This window comes from Bufo bufo, chromosome 2 (assembly GCF_905171765.1).
Source record: "Bufo bufo chromosome 2, aBufBuf1.1, whole genome shotgun sequence".
Classification (NCBI taxonomy): Eukaryota; Metazoa; Chordata; class Amphibia; order Anura; family Bufonidae; genus Bufo; species Bufo bufo.
Window position 1 is genome coordinate 213,349,084 of NC_053390.1, and position 23,807 is coordinate 213,372,890.

Sequence of the window (23,807 nt, forward strand, 5' to 3'; positions counted from 1 at the left end):
GTTATCTTTTACAGAGATATTTCTCTCACCCAGCATGGGTATATGTAAAAATACACCCCAAAACACATTGCCCTACTTCTCCGGAGTACGGCGATACCACGTGTGACACTTTTTTGCAGCCTAGGTGCGCAAAGGGGCCCAAATTCCAATGAGTACCTTTTAGGAGGGCAATTTTAGACCTTTGGATTCCAGACTTCTTCTCATGCTTTAGGGCCCCTAAAATGCCAGGGCAGTATAAATACCCCACATGTGACCCCATTTTGGAAAGAAGACACCCCAAGGTATTCCGTGAGGGGCATGGTGAGTTCAGATTTTTCTTTTTTTGGCACAAGTTAGCGGAAATAGATACGGGTAATGAGAGAGATAGATAGAGAGAGATATATATATATATATACATACATACAGTGGAGGAAATAATTATTTGACCCCTCACTGATTTTGTAAGTTTGTCCAATGACAAAGAAATGAAAAGTCTCAGAACAGTATCATTTCAATGGTAGGTTTATTGTAACAGTGGCAGATAGCACATCAAAAGGAAAATCGAAAAAATAACTTTAAATAAAAGATAGCAACTGATTTGCATTTCATTGAGTGAAATAAGTATTTGAACCCCTACCAACCATTAAGAGTTCTGGCTCCCACAGAGTGGTTAGACACTTCTACTCAATTAGTCACCCTCATTAAGGACACCTGTCTTAACTAGTCACCTGTATAAAAGACACCTGTCCACAGAATCAATCAATCAAGCAGACTCCAAACTCTCCAACATGGGAAAGACCAAAGAGCTGTCCAAGGATGTCAGAGACAAAATTGTAGACCTGCACAAGGCTGGAATGGGCTACAAAACCATTAGCAAGAAGCTGGGAGAGAAGGTGACAACTGTTGGTGCGATTGTTCGAAAATGGAAGGAGCACAAAATGACCATCAATCGACCTCGCTCTGGGGCTCCACGCAAGATCTCACCTCGTGGGGTGTCAATGGTTCTGAGAAAGGTGAAAAAGCATCCTAGAACTACACGGGAGGAGTTAGTTAATGACCTCAAATTAGCAGGGACCACAGTCACCAAGAAAACCATTGGAAACACATTACACCGCAATGGATTAAAATCCTGCAGGGCTCGCAAGGTCCCCCTGCTCAGGAAGGCACATGTGCAGGCCCGTCTGAAGTTTGCCAATGAACACCTGAATGATTCAGAGAGTGACTGGGAGAAGGTGCTGTGGTCTGATGAGACCAAAATAGAGCTCTTTGGCATTAACTCAACTCGCTGTGTTTGGAGGAAGAAAAATGCTGCCTATGACCCCCAAAACACCGTCCCCACCGTCAAGCATGGGGGTGGAAACATTTTGCTTTGGGGGTGTTTTTCTGCTAAGGGCACAGGACAACTTATTCGCATAAACGGGAAAATGGACGGAGCCATGTATCGTGAAATCCTGAGCGACAACCTCCTTCCCTCTGCCAGGAAACTGAAAATGGGTCGTGGATGGGTGTTCCAGCACGACAATGACCCAAAACATACAGCAAAGGCAACAAAGGAGTGGCTCAAGAAGAAGCACATTAAGGTCATGGAGTGGCCTAGTCAGTCTCCGGACCTTAATCCAATCGAAAACCTATGGAGGGAGCTCAAGCTCAGAGTTGCACAGAGACAGCCTCGAAACCTTAGGGATTTAGAGATGATCTGCAAAGAGGAGTGGACCAACATTCCTCCTAAAATGTGCGCAAACTTGGTCATCAATTACAAGAAACGTTTGACCTCTGTGCTTGCAAACAAGGGTTTTTCCACCAAGTATTAAGTCTTTTTTTGTTAGAGGGTTCAAATACTTATTTCACTCAATGAAATGCAAATCAGTTGCTATCTTTTATTTAAAGTTATTTTTTCGATTTTCCTTTTGATGTGCTATCTGCCACTGTTACAATAAACCTACCATTGAAATGATACTGTTCTGAGACTTTTCATTTCTTTGTCATTGGACAAACTTACAAAATCAGTGAGGGGTCAAATAATTATTTCCTCCACTGTGTGTGTGTGTGTGTGTATATATATATATATATATATATATATATATTATAATTTTTTTTTTCCGTTCAGCCTCTGGGCTGAAAGAAAAAATTAACGGCACAGATTTCTTGATTCGCATCGATCAATGTGGATAAAAAAAAAAATCTCTTCCGAAAAATGTGCAAAAAAGAGAGGGGAAAGGCGTCTGCCAGGACGTAGGAGCTCCGCCCAACATCCAAACCCACTCAGCTCGTATGCCCTGGCAAACCAGATTTCTCCATTCACATCAATCGATGTGGATAAATAAATCATTGCCGGAATTATTTTTTATATACAAAGTGTTTGCCAAAGCATATGAACACCGCCCCTCAGCTCATAAGCCTCGGCAAATGTATCTTTTTTACTGCAGAGGAGAAATCTCGTCTTGCAGCGCCGCATACACAGACTTTTGTGTAATCTGACAGCAGCGCAATGCTTCTGTCAGAATGCACATCAGTGCTGCAGCTGGTTTATTGGTTTGTCCACCTAGAAGGTAAAAAAAAAAAAAAAAAAGCCTCAACACAATAAATTTATTAACTTTATATAACATTTGAAACGGAACATTAACTTTTTTGCTTACCTGCGATTTTTATTATTTTTTACCTTTTTATAGGACAAACCTCTCCTTCCCCATGGGACAATGTGCAAAGCGCAAATCGCCCAGAGATGTGGCAAAGTACATTATGCACTTTGTCCCAGGTGAAAGGAGAGGTTTGCAGCAGCTGTGAGTGAAAGCGCCCTAAGACCCCTGTGTGCCTGTCCTGTGTCATGCAATCCCTATACTAAGTGTACCTGTGTGTGGTACTTCCGGAAACACTCCCCTAAGCATAGGGCAGGGTGGTCAGGGCAGTTAGGACAGAAATAGCGGGTGTCATGCCTTATTCCACTCCTGCTACAGACACATCTTTTTCGGGCTGGCGCTTGGTTTGAGGTACCAGCAACGACATTGGGGAAATGTCGCTCGTGTAGACGGCTCACTACACTGGTGGATGGGGCCACGGAACCTCCTGGATACAGGAGGTTCTCGATCTCTTCCTGAAATTTGAGGAAGGATCCTGTTCTCCCAGCCTTACTGTAGAGAACAAAACTATTGTACATAGCCAATTGAATTAGGTATACAGACACCTTCTTATACCAGCGTCTGGTCCTGCTGGAGAGTAAATAATGAGCCAACATCTGGTCATTGAAGTCCACCCCTCCCATAAGCAAATTATAGTCGTGGACACGGGGCTTTTTAATGGTTCCAGTTGCTCGTTCAATTTGGATTGTCGTGTCTGCGTGAATGGAGGAGAGCATGTAAACGTCATGCTTGTCTCTCCATTTCACCGCAAGCAGTTCTTCGTTACACAAGGCAGCCCTCTCCCCCCTTGCAAGACGGGTGGTAACGAGCTGTTAGGGGAAGCCCCGGCGACTAGGTTGCGCGGTGCCACAGCAGCCAATCTGTTCTAGAAACAAATGCCTGAAGAGGGGCACACTTGTGTAAAAATTGTCCACATAAAGGTGGTACCCCTTGCCAAATAAGGGTGACACCAAGTCCCAGACTGTCTTCCCACTGCTCCCCAGGTAGTCAGGGCAACCGACCGGCTCCAGGGTCTGATCTTTACCCTCATAGACTCGAAATTTGTGCGTATAGCCTGTGGCCCTTTCACAGAGCTTATACAATTTGACCCCATACCGGGCACGCTTGCTTGGGATATATTGTTTGAAGCCAAGGCGCCTGGTAAAATGTATAAGGGACTTGTCTACACAGATTTTTTGCTCAGGGGTATACAAATCTGCAAATTTGGTGTTAAAGTGGTCTATGAGGGGCCGAATTTTGTCGAGCCGGTCAAAAGCTGGGTGGCCTCTGGGACGAAAGGTGCTATTATCACTAAAGTGCAGGAAACGCAGGATGGTCTCAAATCGTGTCCTGGACATGGCAGCAGAGCACATGGGCATGTGATGAATTGGGTTCGTGGACCAATATGACTGCAATTCATGCTTTTTTGTCAGGCCCATCTTGAGGAGAAGGCCCAGAAAAGTTTTAAATTCGGAAACTTGGACGGGTTTCCACCGGAAAGTCTGGGCATAAAAGCTTCCCGGGTTGGCGGCTATAAATTGAGTGGCATACCGGTTTGTTTCTGCCACGACTAAGTCTAAGAGCTCCGCAGTGAAGAACAGCTCAAAAAACCCCAGATCCGATCTGAGCTGTCTCAACCCGAACTCCAGACTGGGCAGTGAAAGGGGGAACTACTGGTGCGGCTGAAGATGGGGGCTGCCAATCAGGGTTTGCCAGCACCTCAGGGACTCTACGGGCCTGTCTGTGCGGTGGCTGCGACGGGGGAACAAATGCATATGCCACTGTACCAGCTTCAACTGCCCTTCTGGTGCTCGCCACTTCACCATGTTCTACGGCAGTGCTGGTACTAGGTCCAGGATGGGCTGCGCTGCTGGTGTATGCCTCGCCACGTAATCAGACAACGCCAGCCCCACTCTGCTGCCCTTGAAGCGGATCATGCGCAACCTGTGGTCTAGCAACACGAGGCCGGGTACGCCTGGTGGTATCGGGGACCTCATCGTCCAAAAATTTGGGTTTGTATTCTGACCCACTGGATTGTCAGATGAGGGTTCCCATTCCTCATCCGACTGGGTCAGAAGTCTGTAGGCCTCTTCAGAAGAATACCCCCTTACTTGCCATTTGGTCAACTAAATTTAGGGGGTATTCCCTGAGACTACCCAAGAAAAAAAGCAAGCCTGTCTTACAAATGGTTCGGGTTGGCAAACCCTGATTGGCAGCCCCCATCTTCAGCCGCACCAGTAGTTCCCCCTTTCACTGCCCAGTCTGGAGTTCGGGTTGAGACAGCTCAGAGGCTCCGTCTACTCACCCTGTATTCCGCCCCGCTTGTCCCTCCAGCCCGCCCATCTCTAGATTACCAGCCTCCATCTCATCCTTCGGCCTTATTCTTGCGCCTGCGCCGTGTGCGTCTGTATTCGGCGCAGGCGCAGTGACTGTCTGACCGCTCCCGAACAGACGACACCCGGCCGGTCAGACAGTCACTGCGCCTGCGCCGAATACAGACTCACACTGCGCAGGAGCGAGAATAAGGCCGATGGATGAGATGGAGGCTGGCAATCTAGAGATGGGCGGGCTGGAGGGACGAGTGGGGCGGAATACAGGGTGAGTAGACTGAGCCTCTAGGTGCTGAAAAGACGCCCCCATAGCAGCTAGAGCAGGGGTGCACAACCTTTTTTGGTCTGGGGGCCGCATTGTCACATCGTTCTATTTCAAGGGGCCGCAAATAAAAAATGTTGATCGGCGCTCATCTGCCTATTACACAAGCCAGTGCAAAGTGACTGGGGAGGAGTGATTGCTGCCACAGTCTTCCATCTTCATTTAGATTACACAGGGAGATGTGCTGCAGATAATCGGACATCTTTCATCCTGATAAAATATGCAAATCAGCCGACAAATGAGCGATTCCTTGTTTATCGACTGATCAGCTGGACGATTATACTGGCCAGATATAAGCGCTCCTATGAACACTTGTTCCCAGTAATTGTCCCAAATATCGTGCTGCAGCATAGCCCCTGAAACCGAAGAGTTATACTTACCTGCTCCCCACAGCTCCGGTCCTTCGAACTGCCTACGATGTTTACACCTGGCAGTGCATGGACAGTCATACACCACTCCAGCCAATGACTGGCTTACGCTGTGATGTGGCCACAAGCAACGTGTCACTGCTGAAGCCAGTCATTGACTAGAGCCGTGCAAGTGACCATGGCCATGCACTGTTAGGTGTAAACCGAGCAGGAATCGGAAGATCGGGGCAGCGCAGAGGACCAGAGCGGAGTGGAGCAGATAATTATGAATCTTCTATTTCAGAGGCCATGCTGCAGTTGCTGTTTAAAAATAATTTTTATCAGAAAAGTGGCGACATTTCCTTCCATCCTGCCTCCTATTTATAAATCATCTTTTTCCTTCACTGCAGAGGACAGAGCTCACTGGTTATTACCATTTCCTGCCAATCCCAAACATTACCTTGCTAGTGGGGAAGGCGCCTATTGGTTAACACTTGAATGACCAGGCCTTAATGACCAGACACTGGTCATGGTTGTAATTATCTTATTTGTTGGAATACCAAAATAATTTTTGCAACAATTTTTATTTGGGGGAAACTGTACAAAACGTTTTTAAAGTATATATATTTTCAAACTAGCTCCTTATTCTTTAAATATGCAAACTGACACCAAAATAAATTATTATAATTAGTTCCCTATTTCGTGTAGGCCGTTTTGCTATATAATATGAAAAGTTTCACGTGAATGGGGCGGTAATGGTGACCGTTTTGATTGGTGTGGGTGTTTTCTCTTTTATGTATTTTTTTTTTTTTACTTAATATATTTCTGCTACATAATATGTCCCCCCAAGAGGTCATAAAAAGACCTTGGGGGACACTGTCACTTTTTTAAATTTTGCACATTTTCCTTTTAATTTTTTACTTCTATTTGAAATGTATTAATATTTTATTGTATTTTTTATTTTTAATTTTCTATAATTTTTTTAAATATATTTTTGCCACATATGTCCCCCAAGGGGTCATAAAAAGACTGTTGTGGGACAGTGAACACTCTTATTAAGCACTTTTTCCTTTCTATTGTATTTTATTTATTATTTTAAAAAATTGTGCCACATTTTTTCTCTTATTTATATTTTATTTTTTTTAGTTTTCAATTTTTTTAAAATCATTGTAGCTTTTTTTAAATATATTTACCACAATTTGTCCCCAAGAGGTCACTGAAAGACCTTTGGGAGACAATAAGTGACTTTTTGTACCTTTTCCACTGTAACTGGAGCATCCAAAGGAGCCTCAGTTACAGGGAAACCAGCCTGCTGCGGAGGCTTTGTACCAGGGCAGCGCTCCTCTGTTCCCGAGACACCCATCGATCACGTGATCGCGGGGTCCACACAGAGAGCACTTGTAGAGGAGAAGGCAGAAGCACTAATAAAGCGCTTCTGTCTTCTCCTCGGCTTCCCCGCTCTCACTAATAGCCAGGGACCCTTTTCGCTCCTGCTACAGTGAAAAAACTGTGATCCATCTGCTGTGCGGCGCTCTGTGCAGGATCAGCTGAGTTTCTGCCCAGCAATGGGGGCGGGGGCCGCAAACCATGGCTCTGGGGGCCGCATGCGGCCCGCAGGTTGTGCACCCCTGACCTAGAGGCTCATTTGCATAGCAATAAAAAATTTTTTTTTTTTTGTGTAACGGCTGCACACAAAGGTCTTAGAATAGCATGGTTAGGTAGAGCAGACACTAGCAGATCGCTAGTGTCTGACAGCTAATTAGGTCCAATGAGGTGGTAGAAACCCTTTAAAGCTCTAACTTTAACTTTTATTTTTTCCATGATATAGTCGTATGAGGGCTTCTTTTTATGGGATGAGTTGTATATTTCAATGGCACTATTTTGGGGTACATACAGTATAACTTTACATTTTATTAGCTCTTTATGGGGGGACATTCTACCACTGCTTTTGCATTTGGCACTTTTCAGTGTACAGCACAACTAATGTTCGTTTTTTTTTTTATATGGGTCAATACAACTGCCTATAGGTTTTTGTTTTGCCATTTCCACACAGTAATAACAAATAGAAAAAAAATTGTTTTGTCACTGCATTCCTAGAGCCATAACATTTTCATTTTGCTATAGCTGTATGTTGCTTTTTTTTTTATTATAATTTTTTTGGACAAAATTGTAGATTTTATTGGTACCATTTTGGGGTACTCTGAACTGTATACCAAGGCATCATCCTGTCAATCTACAACTGACAGGCAATCTATTATACTATGGCCCTTGGCACAGCACATTCAAGGGGGACAGAAGGAGCCTTCTCTGTCTAACTATCTAGATATTGCTATTCACTATGGCATCTAGTGGGTTAAATAACCAGGAGCAACTGTACATCAGAGCTGGACTCCAACAGTAATTGGACAGGTGCAGACACCGTGCCCCTGTGATCATAATCATAACTATGTCATAGAGCAGGGATCAGCAACCTTCGGCACTCCAGCTGTGGTGAAACTACGACTCCCAGCATGCACACTTGCTTAGCTATTTTCAGGACTCCCGTAAAAGTGAATGGAGCATGCTGGGAGTCGTAGTTTCAACACATCTGGAGTGCCGAAGGTTGCTGAATGCTGTCATAGAGGCTTAATTGAAATGTTCCTCAGATGTACTGTTATTTCATGAAGGTTTAATAGATTTAAACTGCAAAAAAGCTGCATGTGAATCCAGTGTTGTGGGACATAGGGTAAGTGCTTTTCAAACAGCATTTGGTTCTGTATACACCTGCCATATACTCCATTAAAAGCAGAATAAGACAGGAAGATAGTGTGGCTAAAACCAGTATATAACTTATGAATAGGGGTATGATAGCTGCATATTTTTCTGTATTGCACTTTACATTTTTACTGCATGTCATGTAAAGCCACACAAAGGGTGTCTGTTGATTATCAAAAGTGAGTGGGGTGAGAATCTGATCCATCCAACGTCGTAAAGACTTTATTCAGCTGCTGGATACCATTAGACGTGTCCATGTTTTTAACACCAAGCACCATGACTCATTCTTCCCTGGTGCTGCTGTGGATCCAGGGAGGAGATGGCAGAGGCTGCATTATTAGAGGACTCGGGGCACACCTATCTAGTACAAACACTCAGGGTGACACGGCTGTTACACCTGCAGCCAGTAAAACCTAGAACCAGGTGTGTCTGGAAAGCTGGATGAGTAACTATACATATTGGGAGTGTGCAATTTGTGCTTTCCACATAGCAGTGTTTAGCACGTATAAGAGGCCACTGCACTGTAGTATTTAATCTATGGTTCTATATTTTACAAGATGGAGTGAAGTAGAACATTTTGGGGATTTTCAGTAGAATCATGTATGCTCATCCTGTTCTCTTCCAAGCACCTATTTGAATTAGAATGAATTCACATATGGTAGATGTTGTTGCATCCACAATTAGGTTGTGGGAGTGTAGCCTAACCTGAATGGAGGAGTTTTGGTGGCAAACAAGTGTTTCTGTAAGCCTGACTCGTATGAATTGGACTGTCGCAGACATTTTTGTAGCAAATGCACCACATTCATTCTACTGACCTCAACTTCCAGTTTGTAAGGAGATAACTCTGTGGTCACAGATACAGCCAGAAGGCCAGTGTTTAAAGGGGTTGTCCCATGACCAAAAATCTGAATAGTTTTGTAATTAAAAATGTAGTAGAACCACTGAGTTATTAACTTAAAATCTATCTGTATAGATACCTGCTGTTTGCCCTTTAACTAAAGTCTCTGTCCAGCTTACTGAGGTTGACACACATGTTCAGTGCCATCCTTCAACTGCCACTAGCTGAAGAGAAGCTGAATGCTCCTGAGCTGCCAGCTTGGAAGAAATCTAACACAGCCAACAATGAATGGGCAGATCTTGATGTATGGGGCTGGTTCTAAGTTTCTTAGGCTACTTTCACACTCACATTTGGTGCGGATCCGTCTGGTATCTGCACAGACTGATCTGCACCAATAATGCAAACGCTTGTATCGGTTCATAACTGATCCGTTTGCATTATTCATTCCCAAAAAAAAAAAATCCGTCTTGACTTACATTAAAAGTCAATGGGGGATGGATCCGTTTTCAATTGCACCATATTGTATCAGTGAAAGACTGATCCATTTGGCTCCGTATAGTCAGACTGTCACCAAAACACTGTTTTAGTGACAGTCTAAAAAAAACAAAAAAAAAACAACTAAATTGATGCATTCTGAACAGATCATTATCCATTTAGAATGCATTGGGGCTTAAAGGGCTTCTGTCACCCCACTAAACTAATTTTTTTTTTGTGTACTTATAATCCATATCCTGCAATATCTATACATTGTTGTTAATCATTTTCGTTCAGTAGATATTATAAACGTACATTTTTTGACATATGCTAATTACCTGTCTACCAGCAAGTAGGGCGTCTGTCAAAAAATGTACTTTTATAATATCTACTGAACAAAAATGATTAATAACAATGTATAGATGTCGCAGGATAGGGATTATAAGTACACAAAAAAAAAAAGTTTAGTGGGGTGACAGAAGCCCTTTAACGGATACGTTTTGGGCTGCTTGTGAGAGCCCTGAAACGGATCTCACAAGCAGACCCATAAACGCCAGTGTGAAAGTGGCCTTAGTTTGTCATGTACTATATGATGTCTTATTGTCATTTGTTTACTTTACAACTGCCACAGTGGCATACGATACATTTGGGCTAGTTTCACACTAGCGCTTGTACATCCAGCAGGCAGATATCGCTGTAGCTTCTGGCAATGCCGGAATACAGAGATCTGGCAGACTGTTCCCTGCTGAATGTACAAGCACTAGTGTGAAACTAGCCTTATGTGGAGTTACATCATGCATTAATTTTCTTTTTTTATATGAATTTTGTAGGTTTTTGTGCTGGCACTCACTTTTCTGGCACTTTTCCTGGGTAACTTTCTGACAACTTTAAAGGTGGTCCATGCCAAGTTTCAGAAAAACAAGGAGAAGAAACCTTGATGACTATGCGAACCTAGACTTGTTGACTGTTACGTAATCAATGAAATACACTACAAGTGGATTGACGCTTCTCTTCCAGACTCCACCTGTAACAGTAATCATGCTGCTCCCTGTTTCTCTGGGAGAGGCAGTGGAATTTCAAAAGGATTCCCTTGCGCTTCTAAGCAATGTGATACCATGCCCCGAGGGACAGCAAGAGCCACTCTTATCATAAGCTGCTTGCAGTGCGTACTGCACACAACGGACAATACTGTGCAAATCTGAACCACTAGGCACTGTTATCTGGACAGGCTATGAAAGGCATACACAAAGTCCAGCTACTTCAGGTGATCAACCATAAAGACAGACTCATTTTGCTTTTGATTTAATTTGTTTCTTAATTAGGGCAATTTACACTTGAATACTTGACAAGTGAATTTATGTGAAAAGGGAATACTGTTTACAGAATCATTCAATACGTGTTCATGAAGGTGAGAATGTAGGGGACTTGGCCGGGAAAATAGTAAATAAAGTTATGTTCTGTGTGTAAGAACTTTACAGCATATGGTGGGTGTCTATCAAGGGGGACAGTGGAGTAGTTGGCCATAGCCACATGGCATCTTTTTCAATGGACCTCTGAAAATTTAGCAACTGCTCTGCTTTTGCCTTGTATCAGTTTTGAATTCTCACCCATTGTGTCAAGAGCAATTTAAAATAAAAGTCATAGCCACCTACACCTCTGGTTTTTGGATAATAAAGTTTGCTTTTCCACTAACAAGTTATAGGTCCTGCATTTGACAGTCATAGGGGGTGGCTGTACAATACCATTTAAAAAAAAACAAAAAACTAACAGCCTATGTATGAATAATCTGTTAAATAGGTGGCGAATTTTCAGAATATAATTTTGTTCAGAAACAAATGTATTCTACTTCCAGTCCTGGCTCTAACTTCCTCCTTTGTTTGGACTCTTACTGCAGCCTCCTGTTACTTTCTCACTCCGACCAGAGAGGATGAGTGACTCAATTAGAGCATTATCCATTACATTGAAAAGTTCAATGCTTTTCTGTGGGCTTCTTTATCTACACCTAACAAGAGAACTGTTAAACTGTCATCCTAATTCTACACTTACTATTATACTAACTGATAACATTTTCCCCTCATAGCAGCAGTAAACTGACAATAGACTATATGGGAGTTTTATCTCTCTGCTAACGGCTAAGGATGATTAAATATATTTAGTTTTCCATAGTATAGTAGTTCAGAAACTGCTACAAATTACAAATACCCTTTTCTGACAGAAATGTCCATTGAAAGGGGTATTCCCATCTTGACAGTTGTGGTATAGTGACACACTCTCAAACAGCCCCATCTCACAAACGCTATGCTCATTGTGCCAAGAAAAAGTTTTATAGCATGTCATTTATAGATGTGATGATACCAATAAGTGGACTACTTTTTCAGTAATAAAGCATTACAAAATCAGCAGTTACATTGGATGGTACAAGCACCGCTGCTGAACCTGTGCTGTATATTTCCTATGCTCTGAGAACTGGCTCACACATTATAAAGAAGATCATCCATTCACAGTGTTATCTTTAACAGACAATGTTGGCATATCCTAATTTCACATGCAGATAGGTTTTAGCTGAATTTGTGAGCAAGAAGGGGTCTAGACTGAGTACTGTCACACCTTGTTTCTTTAGTGCCGCCCCCCCCCTAAAAAATAAAAATAAATTAATGCAGTGTTTTGTTACCCAAAGTGTCTTTTTTCATGTCCTGCACTTTTCTATAGGATAGTATACTATGAAGTCACTTCCTCATCAGTATGGGGGGGGGGGGGGGGGGGGGGGGGTGTTGCAAAGAAAACATTGAAAAATGCAACACGCTTCTTTCAAGCAGGACAAACAAATCAACGGATGTCTGTCTATGGCAGTGTTCCTCAACTCCAGTCCTCAGGGCCCACCTACCAGTCATGATTTGAGAATATCCCACAGAATGAATACCTGTGGTAAGCCCTGATGCACTGACACTATTTCACCTGCTGAATGCTAAGGAAGTCCTGAAAACATGACCGGCAGGTGGGTCCTGAGGACTGGAGTTGAGGAACCCTGGTCTATGGGACAAACATACCAGATAGTGATTGAAGAACCACACCCAAAGTATTATTTTTTTTACTTCCACATTAAATTAAAATACCAGCTTCAGATGTTAACTGCAAAAACCACAAAATGCCTCAAACACAAAATCTGTGTGTGAGACACCTTAGTATATGCAAAAGCATGTATTTTTTTTCTCTCACCAACATCAGATGATGCGTACCAGTTCTCGGACCATGCCACAACAGTAACCAGACAGACAATGATTAGGATGCCCTGTGGGGCCAAGCTTTATGCAACATTTATATAGAAGACCAATTACCAAGTGGAAAAAAAGTGGTTGATAATTTAAACAGTTTAAAAGGGAATCTGTCACCAGGGACCTCCCTATCCAACTGTTTGCATGGAGACCTAGCTGTAGTTCCCCTGATTAGAGGTTTTTCTTTTGTTGAGACAAGGCTCCCATGGTATGAGGATTTGTCCTAATATGCAAATTAGGCATTTGGTGCAAAGAGGGTATATAGCCTTTGTTCCCTCACTGCTTTGCCACTGCCTGTCCCTGTCAATCAAAGCAGTAAGGGATGGGCTGGCCAAAGAAATGAGCAAAGCTTGGGTGCACTGAGAGCCCTCGTTGTTCCGCAAGCTGTCTATTTTGCATATTTAGAAAAAAAGGTATAACTCAAGAACAAGAAGGAAAAAAAAAGCAATTTAATCAGGTGAACCACAGCTAGGTGTCTATGCAAATAATTTGATCGGGAGGGGGCTGGTGACAGATTCCCTTTAATAGCTAATGGTAGTTCTGCGCTGGCCTCCTGATTCAAAGGACTGATCAACTTTCATAGCAATAATAATATATTAAATTTTTTGCTGTATTCAGGCATCCAAATTATTATATACATGTACAGGACTATCCCACATTGACGCCACATCCTCAGATCTAAAAGTGCTGAAGCGTTCATTAATATAAGTCATATTTTTCTAAAATTTGTGGTACACCAGAACACAGGTGTCCTAAGGTGAGCCCTAGGACAGAACTGACGAAGAACTAATGTATAATGGCAGTCTTGCTGGAGAACTGGCCTTTTTTTCCTTGCCCATCAGGATGCAAGTTAAATAGAGAGGATTGACAGTGTTCTCACTTCGTGCAGTCATTTCCCTCCAACAAACGTTAAAATTTGGAATTACCCATAGTACCAGTAAAATGGAATCTATTTACAATAAAACAGTCCAGGTCCATTATAAAGTGTCATCCAAGGAAGTGTCCTGATGGCAGACAGTAAATCATGAGAAGTTCTCCTTGAAACAAAGCCTTAGAGAAGCAGGCAACTCCGTTTTTTTCTCTTCATCCTCTGCTCCTTTTTTATACCGTTAAGAGCAATCAGCGTGGCTTCTCTAAAAACATTATCTACATTCTCTTGAAACTTTGCCGAACATTCAAGGTACTCTTCAGCTTGTATACTTTTACATGTTGCTTCACCCTTTAAGAAATTACAAAAGAATATAATTAATATCACCATTGCTAAAGACTTGTAACCGAGAATCCAATTTCTGTTAATGTACAATACTTAAATAAAAAATAGCATCAGGAAAGGGTGTAGAGAACCAGATTGGAATCGCCACCTGCACTGTATGGTGAGGTCAGGCAGCACTGCGCGTTAGTCGGAAGGTGCTTGGTCTTGCGGATGTAATCCCGAAGTCTGCACAACGAAGAAAAACCGGCACTCCAATTTTCTTTGCTCAAATGGATTTATTGGTCACTCATGTGACGTGCATTTCGACACTCACAGGTGTCTTTTTCAAACAGAAAGTGAGCAGCAGTTTCCAGGCCTGCACTGTCCAGGCCACACAAGACTTACACGTGTCAATGCAAGTCATCATCCGATTCTCTATAATTGTGTGTGCCACCACTGGGTACAGCAGAATATTGAGGCTAGTAATTTGTCCAGTGTGAAGAGTTTAGAGGTGATGAAACTTTATCCAACATTGGTGCAGTGAGGAGGTCCTGGTTGCTTCCTTCCTTTTTGCAGCCTAAGCACAAAGTATGTTTTTTATTGCATTTGGGAAAGAAAAAAAAAAAAAAAAAAACAACGCCATGGACACATCTGCAATACAAGTGAAGAAAAACTGCAGTATTTCCTACTGATTTATAGGCAACATCTGGCCGCAGCATTTGTTTACTGCAAAAAAAACCTTTACATGAAACCAGCCTGCATCCATACTAGCATGTACAATTGCAGTATTCAGTTTCAGTGAAGGAACTGCTAGACCCCGCATATGCCCAAAACACTGGCACCTGTGTTTTCGCACTGGCCACTATGCCTGATAATAGGCGCCACTTCATGGTCTGTTCAGATCACTTTACTGCAGTTATCTGCTCATCTATACAAAGAGGTGATATTACAGGTAGGATTAGAATGACAGATGAGACAGGATCCACCAGTCACAATAGGTGATTGTACAAGGAAAGGATATGCTCGGACTATGACCTCTGCACAGGTCACAACAGCATGGGAAAACTCCCATAGAAGTCAATGAGATCCCCTCCTGACCATTGTGTCTATGGCCCATGGGGCTACCATAAAGCAATTTTTAAAAGCTTTCTAAATCATGTTAACAGGCAAGATGGCCACCCTCAATCATGTTCAGGAAATAGAATAAATAAATCTACAATCAGAAAATAAAAAGATTAGAAGAAAAGGAGATGTGTTGCCATCTGGTTTTAACTAGCAGAAAATAATTTTGGTAACGTGTGGTTACTTGTTTCAATGCAGGTATTGTGCTAACGCCCTGTAAGTATTTCCTACTGATTTACAGGTAACATCTGGGCGCAGCATTTGTTTACTGCAAAAAACCCTTTACATGAAACCAGCCTACATCCACACTAGCATGTACAATTGCAGTATTCTGTTTCAGTGAAGGAACTGCTAGACCCCAAATATGCCCGAAACACTGGCACTTGGTGTATCCTATTATAGTGCACGTAGCAGTATTTTGTCCATCAGGTGCCCGCGGTGGTCAGCGTATACCAGATTTGGCGATTCTCACATTCTGTTCCTTCACCAGAAAAGAATACAGGAATTATAGCCTAAAGGGGTTTTCAGAGATGATCAAAAATGTGCCGAAAGCATAACAAAAATAGGAATTCGACTTACTGGTAATTCGGTTTCCAGAGAGTCCTTCATGACAGCACAACATGGAGGATGTTCCCCCTTTGACCTTCTTGGGACAGGAAGCAGAGAGGTTAAAAAGTCCCTCCCACCTCCAACTACCAGTGTTTCTCCAGTTCACTACACCAGGATGGATGCCACCGATTTATTAAAATCTTAAGAAAATCCTTATATACCATATTTACATAGTAGTTAGTAAGGGAGGGAATGAACGTGTGCTGTCATGAGGGACTCTCTGGAAACCGAATTACCGGTAAGTCTAATTCCTATTTTCCAGTTCATCCCTCCTGACAGCACAACATGGAGACGTACCAAATTATAATTTAGGGGGGGTCACCAAGTCTAAGGACGACATCTTAGATATTTACCAATAGATAAAATTACTTTCATTTTAGAATCAGGAATAACATAAAAAATTTTTTTTCCTAAAAACTAATCTTGATGAACAATTCTAAAATGTCACTTATCTGCATCCCTGATCAACTAATCTACCTCTGTTTATAGACTTAAATGCTTAATTCGAGGAAGAATAAATTGTCTTATTAGACATCGGCCATAAAAAGGATGTCCTCTACCTCTAAGCCTAGTCTATATGGAAAGTACCATTGTGTAAAAGCAACTCGCTCTAAAACCAGATAAAATATTGTAACGTCATATATAACCCTGCACAGAGTAAAAATTTGCTGTAGACCCCCATTGCAGTTCATTCCCAAGAGCTTAATTGTTATAATATGATAAATAACTAACTTCGGAATGTCGACAAGGTATATGTAAGAAACGAGCCGTCAACAATGGCACACGGTAGGCATGGACATCAACGATGAGGTAAGAAACTGTGCCATTTACTTCCTACCGGTCCAGGACATTCTTTCGGCGCACGCATCGGGACGCACGTCTAGAGGAGCATAGGAGCCGCAGCAGAGCCCAGAGCTCCTACAGGAGAAGCGGCATCGGCTTCCCCGATACCGCTGCGATGCATGCCTATGCCAGCTCTTTCATAGAAGGGGATCCAGCCCTCTAAGGCAGTATTTCCCAACCAGTGTGCCTCCAGCTGTTGCAAAACTACAACTCCCAGCATGCCCGGACAGCCTTTGGCTGTGTGGGCATGCTGGGAGTTGTAGTTTTGCAACAGCTGGAGGCACACTGGTTGAGAAACACTGCTCTAAGGTACCGAGCTAGAGGACCCCTTCCCAGAGAGATGCTAGCTTGGGATACCGGAGGCTGAGAGGAGAGGCATAACCCCCCTGACCCAGCCTCAGCCCTTCCTAATCTTTCTTCAAGCTTCATCCCTGAGCAGGGACTCACTCTGCTCCTTATCCCCGTAGGGACAGGAAGAACACTGGTGGGTGGAGATGGGAGGGACCTTTTAACCTCTCTGCTTCCTGTTCCAAGAAAGTCAAAGGGGAACATCCTCCATGTTGTGCTGTCATGAGGGATGAACTGGAAAGAAACTATCCTCGCCCATTTAAAAAGGACATTGTGGTTACCACTTGTTATCCTTAAATCAATTGAGAAGGGAAAAGTAGCTGATCGGTGGTGGTCTGTCCGCTCACCGGGATCCCCACAATCCCATGATCAGGCGTCCCAGTCATTCTTTACAGGAGACATTTGCGTACAATACAAAATCAGATATCCCCTATCCAGTGGATACAGGAAAATCCCTAATCTTGCCACAATTCCTTGGTTTTGGCACATCTTATAACCTAGAAAAAAAATAAAAATAACTGTATGGTTAGTTTTTGAATCATAACTGACAACTTTTCATGTGTTTCTTCAAGGGCTTACAACACAATAAGGACAGATCTCTTTAATTTGCACACAACTCCCATAATCCATGGTGAGTGCTCCATAAAGGAGTCTGGATTATTTCTCCTTAGGTCTGACATATATGAGTAAAGCTGGCCTTTCACCAGCATCTTTTTGTTGCAGTTACTGCAATTTATCTCAAGCTGCAAATCTGCGTGACAGATACCTGTTGGGTTTGATTTCACCATCTACTGTACCATATGGAATATGTGGGTGGTATACAGACACACTGTACCACACTATGGAATATGTGGGTGGTATACGGACACACTGTACCACACTATGGAATTATGTGGATGGTATCTGCACACACTGTACCACACTATGGAATTATGTGGATGGTATCTGGACAAAAATCACAGAAAAAAATAATACACAACACAAAAGATGCAAGCATTATATATGGACTAAGCCCTCACTCTGATATAATAAAATCCGACCTCTCAGCCAATATATTTTGATCAAAACATCTGTACCCGCCTACCCACTTGGTGCACACAGAGGTAACTAGGAGCAGCACATTATATGTGCAGGGTCTGCTCTCCTGAATGTACAATAACGGCATAGGTAGGTTTAGGCCCCTTGCAGACGAGCGTGTCCGGATTAGGTCCGGATGCGTTACAGGTGCATTGCGGCAAACCCGCGCGAGTAGGTACGCAATTGCAGTCAGTTTTGACTGCGGTTGCGTTCCGTTCAGTTTTTATCGCGCAGGTGCAATGCGTTTTGCACGCACGTGATAAAAAACTGAATGTGGTACCCAGACTCGAACTTCTTCACTAAAGTTCAGGTTTGGGTTCGGTGTTGTGTAGATGTAATTATTTTCCCTTATAACATGGTTAGAATGCCTAGTCTGACTGAACCCGCAGCGGCCGGCCAGGAGAGGAGTCCAATGGGAGAGGGAGTGACAAACCGCTCCCAGTTCCAGGATGTTGATCGGGAGGCGGGATTCCGCCTCTGACCAAACCCCCTGGACCGTGAGGGATCGGAGAAAGCCGCCCCAACCCGGGAGACTGGCATCTGTGGTGACAATCGCCATAAGACCGGGAGAAAGGACCTGACTGACCTCAGATTCTGAAGAGACAGCCACCAAGGGAGAGATGCCCGAACCCGCAGAGACAGACGGACGCGAGCGCCCAGACCCCGAGAGGTCTTGTCCCAGAGGTAAAGGATCTCATGTTGAAGCGATCGAGTGTGAAATTGGGCATATGGAACGGCCTCGAAGGAGGCCACCATAAGACCCAGGACCCGCATGCACTCCCGAATTTTTAAAGGCACAGGGAGCGCAGGAGGTGCGACACCGCCCCCTGGATCTGGGAGAGCTTGGAGTCCGGAAGATACACTTTGGCAGCCAAAGGTATCCAGGACCATCCCCAGGAAGGAGAGTCTCTGGGAGGGGAGAGATGACTTTGGGAAGCCACCCAAATTGTTCCAGTGTCCGAACGGTGATCCGAAAGCTGTCCTCGGCCTGCAGTAGCGAGGGGGCCTCCATCAGAAGGTCGTCTAGATAAGGCAGCACAGTAATGCCCCTGGAGCGAAGAAGCGGTGCGAGGATCTTGATAAAGACCCGCGGGGCGGTTGCTAACCCAAAAGGAAGAGCGACAAACTGATAGTGCCTGTTGCCAATAGCGAAGCGCAGAAAACGTTGGCGACATTCTGCGATAGGGACGTGCAGATAGGCGTCCTGGATGTCCCCAGATGCGAGGAACTCCCCTGGAAGCAGAGAAGCAATAACGGAGCGTAGGGACTCCATCCGAAATCTCCGTACCCGCAGAAGCTTGTTGAGTAGCTTCAGATCCAGGATCGGCCGCACCGACCCCTCCTTCTTTGGGACCACGAACAGGTTTGAATAGAATCCTACTCCTTGTTCCTCTAGGGGAACTGGGGCGATAACCCCCCTGTCTAGCAGGGAAGGCGCTGCCCTTAAGGAGGTCCGAGGCCCGGGCCGGATCCCCGGAACGCGAGAAGGGAAAAAACGTTCCGGCGGTCTGGACGCGAACTCAATCTTGTAACCCGAAGTTACAACTTCTAGCGCCCAGGCGTCCTGAACATGAGCCCTCCAGACCTGCTGGTAAGAGAGCAGGCGGCCCCCCCACCGCAAGGGGTGGGGGCGTCCCTTCATGCGGAGGCCTGCTTGGGAGCAGCAGGACGGGCTGACTGCGTCTTCTGGCGCCAGGAAGACTGGGGCCTAAAGGAGGGCTTCTTGCGGGAGTCCTGAGACCCCCCCCCCCCCCCCCCCCCCCGCGGAGGAAGCCGGAGACGCCCTGTTAGGGAAGCAACGAAATGACTGGTACCGGGAACCAGAAGCCCTGGACCGAAAGAAGCACTTGGCTCTGGGCTGGGGCAGATGAGTGCTCTTGCCTCCTGTCGCGGCAGATATAAATTCGTCCAAACAGTCTGGACCCTTCAAAAGGGAAGGTGAGAAAGGGAACGCTTAGAAGAAACGTCCGCATCCCACACTTTCAACCAGACCTTTCTGCGCTGAATGACAGAGGGCAGAGATGCGGGCAAAGAGGGAACCAATGTCCCTGGAAGGCTCGCATAGGAAGATGGAAGCCTGAGACACTTGGTGAATCAGATCCAGCATGTCAGCAGATGCATCTTGTTCCGCCAGATCTTGGTGGAGGCGCTGTGACCACACTGACAGGGCTCTGGCAACCCAAGCAGAGGCAAAGGCAGGCCGCAGGGACGTGCCCGCCAGAGAGAGAATGGATTTGGCGAGAGAATCCAGACGCCTGTCCACCGCGTCCTGTAAAGAGGAGCCATCTAGGACAGGAAGGGCCGTATTCTTGGCTAATCTGGCCACCGGGGTTCCACCTTAGGGGGAGAAGACCACTTCTCCACACTATCCTCCGGAAAAGGATACAACATATCCATGCGTTTGGTGGCAGAAAACTTTTGATGAGGGCGATTCCAGGCCTTAGCTATGACCGTGGAAAATTCCCCATGGACCGGAAGCACTACCGTCCCAGGCTCTTTAGATGGAAAAAAGGGAGAACTCCCGACTAGTGGAAGGAGGAGAATACCCGTGGAGATTAAAGGTGTTACGGACAGCCGCTACCAAGTCAGCCACCAAGGTGGAAAGCTTAGGTGGGGTGTCCCGCTCCGCGACATCATCTGAGCCAGACAATTCCCCTTCAGACTTGTGCTCCCTAGGGGTGGGAGAATAGTCTGCATGCACCACTAGGCTAGGGGGGAAAGCGGAGTCAGCCGAGGATGTACGCTGCCTCATAATGGTCCAGTGTCCTCTACGGGAACCACTGAGTGGAGATGGAGTGGTTGGAGCGAAAGGATTAGCCATTGCCATACGGTCCATAAAGGACATTGCTGCCTTGGCAACTAGGGCCAAATCAGCGGTCGTGCCGGACATAACAGAGGCCCAAGCGGGTACCGCAGGCTCCATAGAGACAGGGGAGGAACTGGACTGGGTGAGAGAAGGGCGAGAAGGGCGATCCCGACTGGGGGCAGGGCAGAAGGCACAGGTACCAGAGACAGTTAAAAGGCAAAAGACACTCCTTACAGGATCCCATTGGGGTCTGAGAAGCGGATTTTGGCAGACTTAAGGGGGGCCCCAGGCTTAGGCATGATGGCAGCACAAAAGGAAGATCACTTAAAGGGTTTCTGTCACCCTGCAAAACTCTTTTTTTTTTTTGGATAGTTAGATTCCTCATAGTGCGATATAGGAGAATATAATAGTCTTACTTACTTACTTTCATGCGGCCGATTCTTTTTAAAACGAACTTTTATAATATGTAAATCAGGGCTCTACCAGCAAGTAGGGCGTCTACTTGCTGGTAGCTGCTGCAGAAATCCGCCCCCTCGCCGTGTTGATTGACAGGGCCAGCCGTGATCTCCTCCTCCGGCCGGCCCTGTCAGTAATTCAAAAATCGCGCGCCTCGCGTCATTCGGCGCAGGCGCTCTGAGATGAGGAGGCTCGTATCCTCAGCACTCCCTCAGTGCACCTGCGCCGATGACATCACCGAAAGAGAAGACGTCATCGGCGCAGGCGCACTGAGGGAGTGCTGAGGAGACGAGCCTCCTCATCTCAGAGCGCCTGCGCCGAATGACGCGAGGCGCGCGATTTTTGAATTACTGACAGGGCCGGCCGGAGGAGGAGATCACGGCTGGCCCTGTCAATCAACACGGCGAGGGGGCGGATTTCTGCAGCAGCTACCAGCAAGTAGACGCCCTACTTGCTGGTAGAGCCCTCATTTACATATTATAAAAGTTCGATTTATAAAGAATCGGCCGCATGAAAGTAAGTAAGAGCATTATATTCTCCTATATCGCACTATGAAGAATCTAACTATCCAAAAAAAAAAAAAAAAGAGTTTTGCGGGGTGACAAACCCTTTAAATCGCTGAAGAAAGAGATAAATACGTCCTATCACCTAGGCAACGCAGAGTTAACAACAGAGGAGCCGGGAGCTGCAGCGCGATGTGCACAGCTTGACAGCAGGAAGGAGCCAGAGCGGAGTGTAAGGCTCCGCCCCCAAAATGACGTCAATGGCGGGAAAAAGCGCGCGCACACTATTTGAATTGTCCTCTTCCCCAGTTAAATGCCAAGTGCGGGTGGCGGAGACCCCTTATGAAACGGGGACCCGCAGCTGACAATGCGCTGCCCAGGAAGGTAGGAGCGGGGGCGGAGCCTGCATCGGTGCCCCCGATGTAATAAAAAGAAAGTAAGATGCCCGGTCCAGCAGGGAGCAACCCCAAGATAAACCCCTGTGCCTCCAAAGCCCATCCCCAACATAAAACACCCATCTCCCAATTCACCCAGACGGCCCATAGGCAGGAAGGGGGGGGGGGGGGATGAGTACTAATCTGTCCTGAAGTCTTCTTCCTCTGAAAGTGACCAGCAGAGTTCACCTCTTCAGATGTCTGACTCAGAAGTGCAGTGCTCTGGGTGGAGGGCACCATAGGTGACCCAAAAGCTGGTGGGATACCGGAGCTAACAGGTCGAGCCCGGATCCACTTTTCTTCTGGGGGGGAAATGGAGGCGGCCAGGCAACGTCCAAAGAACGGCGGCAGGCACTCCATGGGGGACCAGGAAAGCGCCATACTGACCTATGTCCCCATCTAGAAAAGAAAATAACAAACCGGAGTAGAATAGTGAGAGTGTCAACCTCCTTCATCCAGACACTAAGCAAAGAATGAGTTTCTCCTGCTGGAGCCTGGGGGTATAGCCCGAGGAGGAGGAGCTCTTTCATTTGCATAGTGTCCCTTCTACTGATACCTCAAGCTATACCCATGGTCTGTGTCCCCCAATGGAATGTACGAGAATTTATTTATTTTTTAACCCTCAATTGACCTTCTACTAAGCATTCTGAATTAAAGAATGCTATTATTTTCCCTTATAAGCATGTTATAAGGGAAAATAATACAGTGAATAGACTGTCATCTTAGCAACCACGCACCGCATCCCCTCTTGCTTGCGGATGTTTGCGATTTTCACGCAGCCCCATTCACTTCTATGGGGCCTGCGTTGCGTGGAAAACACACAATATAGAGCATGCTGCGATTTTCACGCAACGCACATGCGATGTGTGAAAATCACCGCTCATGTGCACAGCCCCATAGAAATGAATGGGTCCAGATTCAGTGCGGGTGCAATGCGTTCACCTCACGCATTGCACCCGCGTGGAAAACTCGCCCGTGTGAAAGCGGCCTTAGAGTAGGACCTGCCTGACAGACCACTTTGGCACAGGTAAGCGGGCACAGATTTGTTCTGCTCAAAATATATTGGCTGAGAGTCTCAGATTTTATATCAGAATGAGGGCTTAGTCCATATATAAAGCTTGCATCTATTGTGTTTGCATTATTATCTGTTTTCTGTGATATTTTTTTCATAAATGTAGACATCTGCATACTCATTTATCATATAGTGCAGGATGTTTTTATCTGCTTTTTATCTTTTTTTTTTTCTGTGATTTTAGTTTATTTGGTATATGGACACACTACCACATTATGGAATATGTGGATGGTATACGGACACACTACCACACAGCAAAAAGCTTATTCATTGGGTGAAATCATTGTTTATGCGGACACCTAAATCATCATTTCTGGGAAGCAGATTGCGCTGTGCAAACAGCGATCTGCTGCTCAGAAACCATGAATCTGTATGAGGATGAGTGACAGCAGTAGCCATTGCTTATCCTCATAC

The 23,807-nt window shown here is 45.1% G+C and overlaps 2 protein-coding genes across 2 annotated transcripts in view; one reads left to right on the forward strand and one right to left on the reverse strand.

Moving 5' to 3' along the window:
* TMEM120B (transmembrane protein 120B) overlaps positions 1 to 11,223 on the forward strand; it is a 66,623-nt gene extending 55,400 nt beyond the window's left edge. Inside the window, exon 12 of the mRNA XM_040416133.1 lies at positions 10,490 to 11,223. Coding sequence (XP_040272067.1) covers positions 10,490 to 10,597 — 108 coding nt within the window. The 3' untranslated portion in view covers positions 10,598 to 11,223. The remainder of the gene's footprint in view (positions 1 to 10,489) is intronic.
* A 1,519-nt stretch (positions 11,224 to 12,742) lies between these two features.
* Positions 12,743 to 23,807, reverse strand: part of RHOF (ras homolog family member F, filopodia associated) — a 70,902-nt gene continuing 59,837 nt past the window's right edge. Inside the window, exon 5 of the mRNA XM_040416135.1 lies at positions 12,743 to 14,150. Coding sequence (XP_040272069.1) covers positions 13,983 to 14,150 — 168 coding nt within the window. The 3' untranslated portion in view covers positions 12,743 to 13,982. The remainder of the gene's footprint in view (positions 14,151 to 23,807) is intronic.